This window comes from Hippocampus zosterae, chromosome 6 (genome assembly GCF_025434085.1).
Source record: "Hippocampus zosterae strain Florida chromosome 6, ASM2543408v3, whole genome shotgun sequence".
Taxonomy (NCBI): Eukaryota; Metazoa; Chordata; class Actinopteri; order Syngnathiformes; family Syngnathidae; genus Hippocampus; species Hippocampus zosterae.
Genome location: NC_067456.1, coordinates 20,411,175 through 20,426,886, shown reverse-complemented (window position 1 = coordinate 20,426,886; position 15,712 = coordinate 20,411,175). Strand labels below are relative to the sequence as shown.

The window sequence follows — 15,712 nt, the reverse complement described above, 5'->3', positions numbered from 1 at the left end:
CCATAAAATTTAGTACTAAACAATGCTAATTTGTTTAACTTATTGGTATAGTGTAGGCCAAATGCTAAAAACAACTTTTATTTTCTCTTGTCTGTGTAACTCAATACCCTGTGGCATTATGGGGGGAAAATGTGATGTTTTCACCATTTAGTCTACATATTAGTTCGCTTATAGGTCATTTGTAAATACTTTCAAACGAGTCAGCGAAAAATGTTTACTAAGTAAGATAAGACTTTTTTTTTTTTTTTTACGGCGCCCCATCCCACCCCACTTATTCCTTAAGCCCAGCCCTTAGCCCCAGGAGAGAAAGAAATGGTAGGATCTAGGTTTTATAAACCATCACTTACTCCGTGTTCCCAGCAGAGTTCAGTTCCTATCCCAATGAATAACGAAGCTTCCCTGTTTTGAAATGTATTTTCTCTTTTCGCTGTTTGGTTCACTAGAATTGTGTCTACTCCCGCATAACGCCTGAAATCTTACTCCATGTTTGAACCACAAATTAGATTGCTAACTAACACAGTGACAGTCAACAAAATAAAAATGTGATCCCCTCACCCCAAGATTCCATCATCTTCTGTGTATTTCAGGTTCTTGTATATGCTTGTGGTTTTATTCCAATATTTAACATTGTGCCGGGAGCTGTCATGAACGGACTTGTGCATCTATTCAGTAATAGTAGAGGAGACAAGTGGAAGACATGTTTGATCACAGGATTTATCAAAGGACGCACTGTAATCACAGAAATTTACGTGTTGTTTCCAAATTACTTCAGAATGTGTACATTGGGGATCCCCTTGTCTGTATTCCGTGTTTCGCTCATACCCTGGAGACTTGGGCCAAGTCAGTCAGCTGATTACAAGGTCCTGTGAGTCTCTGAATCAAGCTCTTGTCAAGGTTGTTAAACTTGTATATATTTTTTAAAGGGTGATGGGTGGCAAAAGTTACAAGTTTCACGACATTAGAAAATTAGCCATTAAATTGTCTTTGAAGAGTTAGGATTAGCAGCAATGATTCAACGGTATCCATTTTAAATCCAAGTTGCTACAGTGAGCTAAAAGACATTTGCATGGTATCTGGAGATTACTAATAAATGATTTCATGTACATTCCTAAATAGAATGATACTGTAGTTCTCAATTCATTCTTCGGATTTTTAGTTTCGTAACCAACATATCTCATTTTGCACAAGCAATTCCAAGGAGGAATTGAGCACTTTTTTCTTGCACTTAGTAGCAGTGAGGGAGTGCTCAACTGATTCAAACTCATTGAGACGATTGTCAATCAACAGCTAGGTCATTTCTATTTTTGCAACATTCCTGTTCCAAAACCCAATGTTGTGTTGTGATGTGGTGTTTATTATTATCATTAGGCAATACAAATTTAAAACATTAAACAAAATTACAAGTGGCCATTAAAATCTTCTACAATCGACATCTCAAAATACACGTTCCAAACTTTAATTTTGCGCGCCAGCTGCCAACTTGTATTAGCCGTTCCTTCGTACGTCAGGACTTCCAAATATAGCGTCAGGGCAGAGCGCCGATGCGTATGTGGAACTGGGAGTCGCGGTTTGGAATTGAAGCGTATTTACATGGGACAGGAGAAGAGAGCCAATCTCTTCTTCGTGAATGGATGCTACAGCTTCTTGTTGCTTTCAACTTAGCTTGTAGCAGACGTGTGCACATTGCAGCATGATGTCTTTGATCCACTGGTGAAAAGGACACTGTGATTCGCTCCTCTTTCATCTATAACTGCCTCAAACAACAAAGTGTATGCAGTAAAGTGGTTCAGGTTGCATGATCGTCTGTGTCCTATGTGTTGTCTTGTATTAAGAGAAGATCCTTTATTTGTCCCACACTGGGGAAATTTACAGCCTCCATCAGCAAGAATGTGGGTAGAAAGAAGAATGAAGAAAAAACAAACACATTTATTTTGTCATTTTATGTTAACTTTTCTTTTGATGGTGGCGCGGGAACCCGCAGCGGCTCCTCTCGTTGCATGTTGTCTTGAGAGGGAAGAAATTTCATCTGTGCTGTATGTTGCACATATGTTGCAGCATATTTGACAATAAAGTTGTACTTGATAAGTAAGCATGAAGTATAATATTATCAACAGTGACGTATAACACTACGGTGATGACTTACAATACCCTCAATACATACGGTCTATAAAACTATTTATTTGCATACAGTATTGAAAACAATGCAATTGTCACAAAATTGGCAACACTGCAGACGCGAGTTGTAGCTCTTGCTCGCCATCTCCCTTGTACCAACTTCCACAAGTGCACATCAAATAAAACCACTACATATTTCCTGTTTTATTTTGACGTCATGGTCACTGTGAGTACCAGTCTGAGATTGTCGGCAGGCCGTATATCGCCCTCGGGCCGTTCTTTGCGCAAGCTGCTCGAGAGGGTGGCACTGTTTGCTGCATCCGCCGGTCTTCGACCGAGTCCTTCTTTCCTGTCAAATGCAGGGTCATTAATATTTGAGGTGCCTCAAAGTAGCCCAGATAGACCCGTCATTGTACTAGGATACCAGCACCTTATGTGAGTGAAGTGGTCACGGAAGCTAAAGAATGCAGCCTTTCCCTTTCCTAGAATAAACGTTGGCCCACCGGAGGAAGTGCTGGTCGCAGTCATGGTAAGGTAGTCCTGCCTCTGTGTGTAAGTAAGATACACCTGTTCCTCTGTGCAGCGTACAGTACACAGTGGTCAAAAGCTGGCAGGCCATCGTGACAGCAGGTCCGGCATCGCCAGCTGCTCTCACAGGAAAAAAAAAAGTCCCTGAATGGCCCCTTTGTGCCGCCTTATCTGGGAACAGAAAAGGGAAAAAAACACTTTGTTGAAAAGACCAAAGACAGGTTGGACTCAGTCCTGGCCAGCTCATCCAGTTTGCTTGTTTACTCAAACACTTTGCCGGAGATAATCGGAAAATATCTTGGGCATGTTTATGAGCTTGTGGTCCTGAGTCCCCTGGCTCAGTGGTCCTCCCTCGTGCTCAGCCTCAGCGCCTGTGGTCCTGCAGTCTCAGCTCTGCTCCTTGGTCACACTCAAAGGGCCCTCTGTGCTGTGGGCTGGCAGGCAAGTGCTGATGGAATGTCTCAGCTGCTCGCAGTTTGTGTGTGTGTGTGTGGGGGGGGGGGATAATAATAATAATACATAATGAAATGTTAAGTGTGGTAGGAGTTCACCTCTCTCACGACAGCCTGGCCTGTGGAGCTTGTTGTATTACTGGTCAACACAGTTTGTTTTAGACAAATATGAGGCTGTTCGGTGTGAGGGAATGGGAAAACGAATGCCTGAGAAACATGTCAAGGCAAACGCTTAATTTGTTCACAACTAACAAACGGAACTGACGGCATACTCACAGAAGTCAAGTCACGTTTATTTATTTAGCCCTTAATCACAAAAGAGTCTCAAAGAACTTCACATGCCCACACTTGACATAAATTAATGAGATTTCTTGATCTACCCCCCATTGCTTTTGCATTATTTAGTGATTGCATCACCCTCCACGCCACCTGAAAGTATGTTATGCTGCTAAAATCCTTCCTTTTTAGGGCTGAATAACATGGTTATATAGTGGAACTCCTCTACAACGAAACCTACATAGGTGAAAATACCGCCTAGTGTGAAAAAATATTCATGCATTAACACCATTCCCACTTTCCTGCCCCTCATACAATGAAAAAGGCCCCTGTTGCGTTATACAAAATCTTTTTCTCTGCTTTTGCCTCACGACGAGATTCACTACAACAAAGTCTAATCCAACAGTGACCTCTACTGCTTCGTTCGGAAACGGCAACAGCAACCACCGCACTGGTTTACAGATGCACAGTCGTTCAGGAAGAAGTATTTGTCTTTGTTAGTTTCAGACACAGCAAGAACGTTGCATTGCTAAAATGGCTACAAAACGGAACTTTTGGATGTCAAGGAGCTAAGACAAGAAGAGCTCTGATGCTGGAAGAGAGGGTAAAAGTGATCAAAATGATTGAGGAAGCAAAATAAAACATTGTCCAAGAAATTGAAGTAAGTGAAAGTGAAAGCTGATCGTAAATTTTGCAATTTCTTTCCCTTTTTTTCTTTCTGCGCTGACGATATGAAGTGTCAAATAAGTGTATGCTCATATTTATGCCCTATTGGAATAAAAATAAAGAGTGCACATCCGTTTTTGTGTGCGTGTACACATACATTTGTGTGTGTGTGTGTTTGTTTGTTTACATGTGACATCAAATTTGGTACAGTGAAACCCCCCCTGTTGTGAAAAATTTCTTGTCGCAAACATGATTTCATTGTAGAGGAGTTTCACTATATCTACTTTTGTGATTCATTTACCATGAGCAAACTGTCAGGCTTTTGTATTTAATTGTCGGATTGTTTGATGATCCTTTTTTAATATAGTGAATTTTAATTTTTAATTTTAGTTTCATTGAAACTTTAAATTGTCCACTGATGCTAAAGAATTGGAGACTAGTCAAGGGTGTATTTCAATCCATCCTTTTTCCCTTCAAAACCAACTCCAACGTCCTATCTTCGGCGACAGACGCCCGTGTCCTTGGGCTCATCTTCATGTTCATGCTGTGGCAACTCGAGTTTGAGGTGTTTGGTGTTTGGGGCCGCATTGCACATCGCTGGCTGTTCCGATTGGCAGAGCTGGCTTGTCACTAGCGCATTTGATAATTTAGTGACAGAATGTAGATCGCACACAGTGTAAAAGCTAGCGTATCTTGCTGTTCGTTACGGAGCAAGTTGAGTTTTGCGTGTTTGTGAATTTGCTAGACTGGTCTATGCCTCAATATGCGATTCGGCGTATTCTATTGCACGCTCCTGGTGTATCTGTCAATTTGGTGACAAAAAGTAGGTTTCAGACTATCTAACAGCAGGTCCAACTCGCAGGTCCAAACGCACTTTGAACGCTAATCTCATGCACGCACACCAGCAAGTCCATTTTTGCTTCCGCGATTTCTAGGACTGTGTGCGCCTTGACTGCCCAGATTTTAAAAAAGAACAAGGGGAGCTGGAAGTGCTGCGCTCCATCCCAAATTGGGCACAGCGGTGCGAACGCCTTCTTCCACCTGTGTGATTCTAGGCAAATACCAAAAGAAAGAAATATTCACCCATGCGCACAGTTAAACTGAGCTTTACACAAGACTTGCGCTGGGCATGAAAATGGGGCCTCCCGTCTTTAATGTTGTTTTGTGAACGTGGCGTTTAACCCTCTTGGCGTACTTGGCAGACCTCTCCTAGATTATTATACTGGATTGCATTTGTATAATATCGTCACCTTGCAATGTTGATTGTCCCGTTAACTGCTCTTTGCCATTGTTATCGAGTTATCCGGTAAAATCCCTTGGTGCTGTTTGGCAATGCAGTGTACACATTGAGGCAAATAGTTGTTTGAGTGGCCAAAAGAAAAGAATAGAGCACGTAAATGGACCAGAAAATGGGAACGATATAGTTTCGTTCTTGCAAAGCAAATGAATTTCACCCAGGTGTCAACAAGCATTCTTTGTTACAAGATACAAGACATCTGTTTTCTCAACTGCATTTGCAAAAAAGGAAGGTGTGATAATCAATGAATAACTCTGGCTATTGTTTATGAAAAATTCGATTCAAAGTATTATATGAAAACATTCAAACTATTTGAGTTCATGGATGGAATCTTCTGTCATGGTTGGCACCTAACGCTGCCGATAGAATATAATACAGAGATAATGCAGAGTGGCCGACAACGCATCAGAACCACCTTAGCAATGACAATGTAGGGCATCAACCCACTACGACTTGTGATCCCTGTGCTAGCGGGAATACATGGACCAAGTAGGTAATCGTATTGTGCACAATTTACAGCACTGCATATTTCAGGCACATTTTCCACATCTTGAGCATCTGGCTTGTACATGCATGGTCCAACATACATCTTGCCCACAGCCTCCTCTCCCTCCAACTCTTCAAACACCTGGATCCCCTCAAATAAGTTTGAAACGTTGCTTTCCGAATGGATTTCTGACTGGCTTTGTACACTTTTCACAGTGAGCCCCGCTTTTGTTGTCTTAATGTGACGTCACACTTCTGGGTTTGTCGCTCATCAGAATCTCACTTCGGGGAAAATAAAATTACTTCATGAAATAGAAATAATTTTTTCATGCTTTATTTAATCTATTTTATTTAATCACTTGTGACATAAAAATATTCCCTTTATGTCACAAAATATTCCCTTTGGGATTTAAAGTTACAAAGTTGACATTTTGGAGTAATTAATTTATGCTACTGATGACAATTTTTGTTTAAATATTCAGTGTGTTCCCACCGTATGTTTTTCTATGTTTTTTTTTTAGATCGGAACTACTGGGCTTTGATTATTTCTCTTATGAAGCACATTTCATGCAGTGGTCTCACCACTCTGAGCTATTTCTACACACTGATTAGTAGGTGCACTGGGCTAGGCGGTCTAGTTCTAACCGATACTGTTCACTGACTGACTGGCACTAATTTTAGGCTGGCCTAAACAGCAGATGAGTGGCCCTCACTGCTTCCACGGGCCGTGTGGCGCAAAGGCGTACGTACTGATGTTTTGGCTAACATTTTAACAGTTTACCACAACACATTGGAGACTATTGCAGCTACAGATCCTCCAGTTACAGGTACACCCCAATTAATTTCTGTCAGATTCAATTTTACTTCTCTTTGGCGTGGATTGCAAAGTTTATAAAAACAGTTGGTCCTTAATGTCTTCTCAAACCGTGGAAAAATATTGTCATGCATCACAGGATGATTCAAGTAACATAACGGGTGTAATCACAATACGGTAATGCTGGTAGTTGGCTTTCGTAGTATATGGAATCTTGACTCATTGATTTTTAAATTTTCTTTTTGCATTGTTAAAGGAATTCACAATGAACCACTGAAGCCACTCAGTGTTTCCATTGTTCTGATGGTACTTCAGCAGTAGACATTTCATGAGTTATACCTTCACAAATGTAACTTGGAATATCCCTTGGCACCTGTTTTGCACTTCCAATGCCAGCCGGCATGTTACTTTGGCCAGCTTAGATGGACACAAAATTCACTTTCACCTCTCTGCAAGGTTGCAATGAAGGGATGGGAAAACTGAACCTATTTTTTCCCTCGATTGCTCCAAGGCGTGAATAAGAAAAAACAAAAGCAGACAATCAAAATATTCCAGACACTTCTTAGCATGAAGCCATGCTATTCTAGTCAATAATAAGCAAATCAGTAACACAGAATGCCACTTATGACAGTTGATGACATATACATGATGCCATATACCTACTAATCTCCTTAAAAGTTGTGATTTTGTCATTCCGTATCATGCAATAACTTACCAATTGAATGTAACGATAACAGTGATATTGTTGCGTTTAAAAAAAAACACTATTATACTATACAATATGTTGAGCTTTTTTATATTGCCAACCTCCCCACAATATTGTGATCTTAGATATATAATAACATGCGATAATCGATCCATCCATCCATTTTCGACACCGCTTATCCAGAACGGTCAGGGGAAGAAGGTAATGATATCAGGCAGAAGGCAGACTGACTACACCCTGAACTGGTCGCCAGTTTGTCGCAGGGCACATATGGAGACAAACAACCTTTCACACCCACATCCACACCATCACTGAGTGGGAACTGATCCCACGCTGCCTGCACACAAGTCAGGCAAGTGTACCGTGACAGTAACAGTGTACAGTCTATGCTTTTGAGTAGTCATTGACATTCAAGTGGCCTACAGCGATGGAGTCTTGGGATTCAAGTTGGCTCTTTTCAGCAGGGTGACCTAAAACATGACCCGAGACAATTTCACGCACAGGTCACTGTGAAGTGACATGAAGCCTTGGAGTGATTCCAGCTATAAACGGAACCGCCTTCAGTACCCACTTGTATATTTGCTCTTCCTGTCGCTACAGTTTCCTGGGTGACCACAAAGTTCAGTGGAGCATGCATTTGCTTCAACCTTAATGTATTGTGGAGCTTTTGACATCTCACACCCACATGTGACTTTTTCCAAAGGTGTAACCTTTCTCTCTCTCCATCGTAACGATCAACGACACACTGATCAATTAAGTGCACTGGCCTGGGCCTTTTCCCAGAAGGCATACAGAGGTTTACAGATGCCACCATTCTATTTGCGGAACCGAATCAATAAACCTCTTTGCCCAGTTTAATACTGGTTGAGTCCTATTTGATCTTGATTGCCTTTCATCCTAAATAGGTGATTGCAATGTTTTTAATTTTAAATCCACAATGTGCAGTAAAATGTCTGTGCTATCTGGGTATTTGTCAGCATCAATGTTCACATTCGACCCAAATGCTGAAGGATGATGTTGGCATGACAAAATAAGACCCGATGATTATCTGTGTGAGACTGAATCTCTGATTTTGTAACAGTCTCAGCTGTACATCTGTCGCTGGCCGCAACCGTAGTTTATCTCTGTGGATTAGGATTAAGGATTTGACTATGTCTTTGCTTTGTCATCAGTCGCATAAAGCAAAATTCTACATTTTCATTCCTTTTTTTTCACAGACCAAAGAAAACAAACCTGATTCCTAATCAGTTTCTAGAAGGGGGAGTGGAAACTTTTGTCACTGATTTACACTCGGCGTCTTATTTTTGGCATATTTAAAGGTTAAGTGTTGGAAAAACAGCAAAGTCTGTGTATTTAGCACAAAAAAGCCTGGAATCATTTGAAACAAATTACTGTCATGTATGAAATTCTTGAAAAACACAAAATTACAGAGTTCAGGCACAAGCCCGAACCAAATTGAGCTTCACTCTGATCCACAGCTGGTAGGCTGAGCGCTTATGTAAGGTCATTAGGGAGTATTTATTACAGCTTCATTGCATGGTTGAAATCATGATGAGATGCTTTAGGAAGAGCCTGTGAGGACACCGACCTGTCTATCGACATGAAACGTCCAGCATAGACTAGCATAGGTGCTCACAGCATATGCTGTTTTTGCTGTGTTTTTATGCTAGTCTTGCTGGTGTCCCTGCAACACCAGCACAAAAACATAGCCAAAGAATTTTTTGAAAGCAGGGGAGTGAAAATTGTGGAATTGTTTTCTTCACTATGATATCTGATACGCATCAATCAGCATTGGCTATGTAGTAGTAGTCGAGAATTTGTCCAGATTGCATACAAAATTCCTCATACATGAATAAGTATCTACGTTAAGTAATGAAAGTGTCCTCCTCTCTTCTATGGAGGAGTTCAAAAAGGACAAAAGTTAAGTGGCTTACTAAGAACAAAAATGATGGTCTGGAAAAAGAAACGGAACTACTTTGTACTCTGTCAAATTTTCCACACTGAACTATTACATTTCATGCTTCGTATTGAACTACCCTACAGATGAAATTATTGACACACATTTCTGAAATAATCGCACGAGAGATTGGCTTGACAAAGTTAATATTTGTAAAATCAAAGTTATACGTACAGTAAATATTATACTTTATAGAAAATGTGCTATTCTATAGGTGGGAGTGAAGCGTGTTTATTCAAAGATGACCCTGTGCAGTCGGCCTGTTTCCGCTTTGATGTTGAAGATGAATTGCTGAATTTCCCGGACAGAGCTGCCTTGACACTTCCTTGGGAACAATTCTTGTTATCCTGACTGCAAATCAAAACATTTTTATGTGACATCCTCTTTTCTCACACTGTCACGTTCAAATAATTTGTTTTTAAAAAATGACGTTAAAAACAATTCTGTGAAATACTCAAGTCTCTTTGGGAAGGATCAAATGTGTGAATGTCTCCTCGTGCTTAAATATGATATGTATAGGAGGAGATCGGAGGAGATAGCTGTTGCCTCTAAGGCCACTGAGAAGGATGTGTTATTCATCCACTGGCAGAGCTGATGTATAATCTCGCTGGAACACAGAGTGGCCTTTCACACCGGACTTCCCCTGTGTACTAAAGCTTGGCTGGGGTACTCGGCTCTTCCTCACACAGTCAATACATGCCTCTCTCTTTCTCTCTCTATTGGATCCTCTCTGTTTGTTGGAGACTTTTGTCCCAGGGTCTCTGTAGATATCACTTTGATAAATACACTCGGTTTCCCCGGCCTCTCCAGGGTGACTCAGCTTTGTCCCCCGTCGCTTTCCGGAATCCTCTCTTTCCTGTTTTCAAGCTTTTGACGAGCGCCTCTTTACAAACCAGCCGCCACTTTACTGAATGCATGCTTAGATTTTTTTTCCTTGTTCCTTGAGATCCCCTCTCACAGCCTTCACTCATCTCTGTGATAATAGTGTTGACGATTCAGATAAATGATGGTGACTCCAGGAAGGCTGGCAGTGATTACTGGACGCGATGCCTGTTGAGCTTCGTCTCCCAGATATTAGTGATAAATCACATGGTAGACTGTATACAGTATTTGGAACTTGTTTTTCTTGCATGTGATCAATATTGGCGTGTTTATTTGTTTTTTTTTAAAGTGGCACCTGCATATTTAAGTGATCATTGCAGAGACTTGACATAATTTTGCCAACTTTTGATTCAGTTGCTCTTGATCTGATAAAGTACCAAAAGCACACCAAGTCAAACAAGATCATTGTGTATTGATTTGTCTGTTTATCCATTCACTTGGCACAAACTCACAGTGGCTGGCTTTGACCTGGGGTCGTGAAGCTTTAAAAATATGTGATGTTACTAAACCAAAGGAATGAATGCTGCTTGTAGTAATATCTTGCATTATAATTTGTTTAACCCTCGTAGTCCACCGCTTGTGATAAATGTAAAATTATGTCTTTGAATCAAAGGCAAAGGCATTCGGAAAAACACGAGAGAGCTGAAACGTATGGGGGGGGGGGGGGGGGGGGGGTTCTAAAATGGCCTACATTTCATGACGTCACCGGCTGATAATTCTCAGGCATTGCAGCAATAATAAAAAAGGTTTTGATTCCGTAATCTTCACAATTTACATATTTTGCACCATAGAGACCCATTATAATTCATATTGTTGAATGCATCGTAAACCTAATGTGTAAACATGCATTTCACGTGATTTTTACATCAATCGCTTTGTTTTCGCTTGGACAGACGTATGCATGCCACATTGTTGGGTTGAGGTCATTCCAATTGTGCAACTTTTAGGTGGCGCCAGAGGATCGCAAATGAGTTTGCCTTTTTGCAGGAGTCTTCAAACCAATGCATTTTACATGAACACATCCGGTCGGGATTGTTAGTAGGGCTTGGTTGGGACCTCCAGACACAATTTTTTTTTCCTTTTGGAAAAATAAAGAATACAAAATCCCAAAGAACTAATAAAAACTACTGTATATATGTATGGATAGCACAGATGCCTCTGAACATTTTGAGTGTTTGAAAAAAAAATTAGAGCTGTCAAACGATTAAAATATTTAATCTAATTAAAAATGCCACTGTCATAATTAACTCAAATCAACTAAAAAATTAATCGTGATTACTCACACATTTTTTATCGTTTCTGAATTTCCTTGTATATTTTTTGTCGTATTTTTCCCCCATTTTAATGCTCTCATCAACATGGAATCATGAATCAGTTTTCTATGAGCCAAATGCAAATATTTACTGAAATCACAAATTCGATTTTCAATTTTACATGAACATTTTCACTTGGTGCAGTTATTCACACATAATCTCTCACACAATATTACTGTCCATCAATAACGGTGAAAAAAATATTCATATATATGTCACACAACAGCTGCTTTAACAGCTTTTTTTATGAAATCAAAACAGAGCAATATAACATTGTAAAGTGCACATCTCTCTGGAATGACCTCCCACTGAACATTCGGCAAGCCTCCTCGCTGCCCATCTTTAAAGCCCTCCTCAAAACTCACTTGTATTCTTTGGCGTTTGACTCAGCATGACTTAGATTTGCTATTGGTTTTACTGCTTGGTGCTTTCTACCGCCTTATTACTTATTACTTATTACTGATTCGTCTTACTGTTTATTGTATATGTTAAATCGCTCCATGTACAGCACTTTGTATGCAGCGATGGCTGTTTGAAAGTGCTCTATAAATACTGTTGACTTGACTTGACTTGACTTGACTAAGGTACACTAGTACTCAGCCTATCGTGGATTTAAACCATGGTTGCATACTTTATTTTTCTCAAGTTTGCTTTCAACACAGCAGTCTGTTTCTGTATGTTTGTTGAAGAATAACGAGACACCGGACAACAGTGTTCATTATGTGCCGCTGTATTGGAAACTGCCGGCCGTACAAACAAGCATACGCACTTCCCCCGTGCTGCAGGGGCAAACCATTCTGAAAGGGGGCGGGGGGGTTCACTCCCCCTAACACAGTCAGGCTATGTTGATTGTATTGGTCCTACTTGCGTGGAAGTCTCTCTACGGTTTTGTGTAGACCTCATTTCGAATGACTACACTTGGTTCGATGACAACACTGGATACATTTTATTTTCGCTAGGTCGCTACCACTGTAGGGCACTGTCACTGTCAGACGAACACAGAGAAGCTCCACCCGCTCTACTTACATAGACACAGAACACTGTAACCTTCCACACAAAATACAGTGCACTCCGCTTAATAGAACACCGGTTAATAGAGTAATCCGCTTAATAGAGCAAAAGGCTCTGGAACAGATTTGCCTAATGCAATTTCCTATAAAGATACTCCGCTTAGTAGAACAGATCTCCGCTTAATAGAACAGGCCGTAAGCAATGAACATTGTAAACTAGTGGTTTTCGAAGTGTAGCTATCGCGATACTGTACAACTATCGCGAGAAAACGCAGTAGTTCTAGCCGTATACAGTAACAGGTAGCACGCGTCACTCCACACATAGACACACGCACGTCACAATGGCTTCAACTTCATTCAAGAGACGAGGGCTATCACCTGCGGATAAGAAGGACATACTCAGACGATACGATGCATTGCCGGATTCTCAGAAGGTACGCCTGCGGTTTCCAGGACGTCCCTCTTATCCAGCGCATTGAGAGGGAAGTCAACCGCAAAATTACGGACTCCTGTTTCCAGACAAAAGTAACGAAATTTTTCTCGTGATTTGAGATGTTTGACTGAAGTTGATTAAAGTTGTTGTTTGATTAAAGATATGGACGTCCACAGTCGAAATATCTCTTCTAACTCGTCAGCAGGGGGTTTTCTGCGTGCATAACTTGGTCGTTGACGTGTCTGAAGGTGTACCTAATAAAGTGCCTCCGGTTAATAGAAACCCCGCTTAGTAGAACAGAAGCGCTTCGGCCCAATGGTGTTCTATTAAGCGGAGTGCACTGTAGTTCCAAACACGTAAAATCTCGTCAGTGGCATACATGGTATACCTGTATGATACAGAGAGAGAAAGAAGAACAGATAACTTTGGTCTTGTCAGTGGAGCAATATGGCAACTTTTTAAAAGTAAACTTTCCATTCATAAACTCTTTAGGTATCCGTTTTCGGTGTCTCGCGCTGCCGTGGCTGGCAAAACAGACATGGGTGTGGACTTCTGCAGCTCGCTTGTTGTTTTGTTTCTGGTGTATTTATAGAGCAACGTAACATCCGCTTGTGACGTGTGCCGCGTTAATCTCGCGAGAAAAAATTTAATCCCGTTAAAATTCATTTAAATTAATGCCAATAAAAACGCACTAAACTGACAGCTCTACACAAAATACATCATTACATAAATTGTAAAATGCGTAACTTAGGGTTTTTTTCATTTGAAGGACCCAAGGGTTAAGCTGTCTGTTTGCGTATGAATAATTTTTGCTCCATGTGCAACATTTTGCATGCAACGTTTTATTTTTTAATTTATTTTTTTTAATGCTAGATAAATACAGTTGAGTTGAGAGGTTATCTACCCCCAAGCGTCTTGAGGAGAGAGTTCACTCATGCGCCAAGTCACGTTTTTACATTGACGTGTACATACCAATGCACAAAGTTGAGATGTTTGTGTTTTCGAGTCCCTATGTCGAGTTTGTGACATCTAAAGTTGAAAATATTCAGGTTGGTGGTACACACCATACCATAGACAAGTGTTTTCTAGTGTAGCTTAAAGATCAAGATAAGATAAGATAAGATATCCTTTATTTGTCCCACAATGGGGAAATTTACAGCCTCCAGCAGCAAGAATGTATGTAAATCAAAGAAATATTTGGAGTCGCGGCACGGTGCATTGAAGCTTACCAAGTCCTGACAGGTTTTGTAAAGCAGCTGAGTGCGAATGCAGGAAGTCCTTGAATTATATTTCCACACAATATGAATTATAAATGTTATATTTTGCCATTACTGTCATAAAACACGTTCTTTAATTTATATTTTACATATTTAAAAAATCTTTTATGGAAATTGAAGTCAAGAAAAACAATTTTTAAAAATAAAAACAAGTAAGCCATTTTGACCATTTTTTCACAATTTAGTTTCAGTAAAAAAGGCTGTTGTTTTGTTATTTATACAAAGTAATAAAAACCTTATCCTTACACATGACTGTTAAAAAATTTTCAATAAAGTATTGGTGAAAGTAGTTGTCCTTTTTATGTTAATGGTAATCGTCGAATTCTGCTCAAAGTAAGTTTTGATCTAACTTGGTTACTTCTAAAGCCAGGCAATCGGTTATCAGCAATTTTGTTACTTTTTATTTCAAGTATTCACTAAAGTAACTCAATGACTTTTCCAAGGTTACTGTGGTAACACTGTTTGCTGCTGACCAAAGACATTGAAATGTGAATTGCAGTTGCCAGCAGCAAAATAAGCCAGGACACAAAACATTCTTATTGAACAGTGTTCCATTAAAGTTGTGTCCGCTTATCCGGCTTCATAATATCCACATTGGCATTCCAATGAACAATTATGAGCTTTATTTGGATTTCTACTGAAGGGTAGACATATCAAAGCAAATTTGCTCAAAACTTTGATTCATTGATTTAAAAACATCTCATGTTGTTACTTTTATTACCTCATGGCTTACATCTGTCCTTTGTTTCTGACAGACAACGAGAGCCCTGCATCATTTAGTTACGACCCGGACCAGTCAGAAGAGCAAACTTCTCACGATGCTCTGTCCCTCAGCGGCTCTGCTCCCTCATCTCCTCAGCTCCGCTCTAAAAGTCGATGCTGCAGCCGAGACACACAATCATCCGGTTCCTTGGAGTCTACGCTGTCGGTAATGTCAAAGTTTACTGTCTCTTCTAAAAGGTATATTGGCCTCCACTGTTGTGATGTGCCATTATTTGTGGGTTTGTATGTTAAAATATTGAATGATAGTGCCTTAGAATACTTTATCAGATGGTGGGTGGACCTTATTTTCTGGCAAAATAGTAGGCGGGCTGTCTTCTTGGCCGCGGTGTTGTGTATCTGTTAAGCATTTGTAGGACTATTCCATCCATCAATTTGCTATACCGCTTATCTGCACGAGGGGTAAATTACGGGTGAACTGGTACCTATCTAAGATGACTACCTAACAATCTGGACTGGTCGTCATCTAATTGCAGGACACATTCTGTACAGACAAGCAAGCATCCACACTTACATTCAAACCTAAATTCCTTCTCACCCCAACCCTAATGAAGATAAGAACTGTGTAAAATGGGTTTACTGTTCCATATATAGTACCGTATTGGCCCAAATATGACGGCCCTGATTATAAGACGAACCCCTCTTTTTCAAGACTCAAGTTTGAAAAAATACTTTTGAACACCAAATTATTTTTTATACAGACAATGATTACAGTACATC

The 15,712-nt window shown here is 40.3% G+C and overlaps 1 protein-coding gene across 1 annotated transcript in view; it reads left to right on the top strand.

The window, feature by feature from the left end:
* The window catches only part of si:dkey-91m11.5 (PH_BCR_vertebrate and RhoGAP_Bcr domain-containing protein), a 42,099-nt gene that overhangs the window by 9,249 nt on the left and 17,138 nt on the right, over positions 1–15,712 (top strand). Inside the window, exon 2 of the mRNA XM_052068190.1 lies at positions 14,968–15,140. Within this exon, the coding sequence (XP_051924150.1) occupies positions 14,968–15,140 (173 nt within the window). The remainder of the gene's footprint in view (positions 1–14,967; positions 15,141–15,712) is intronic.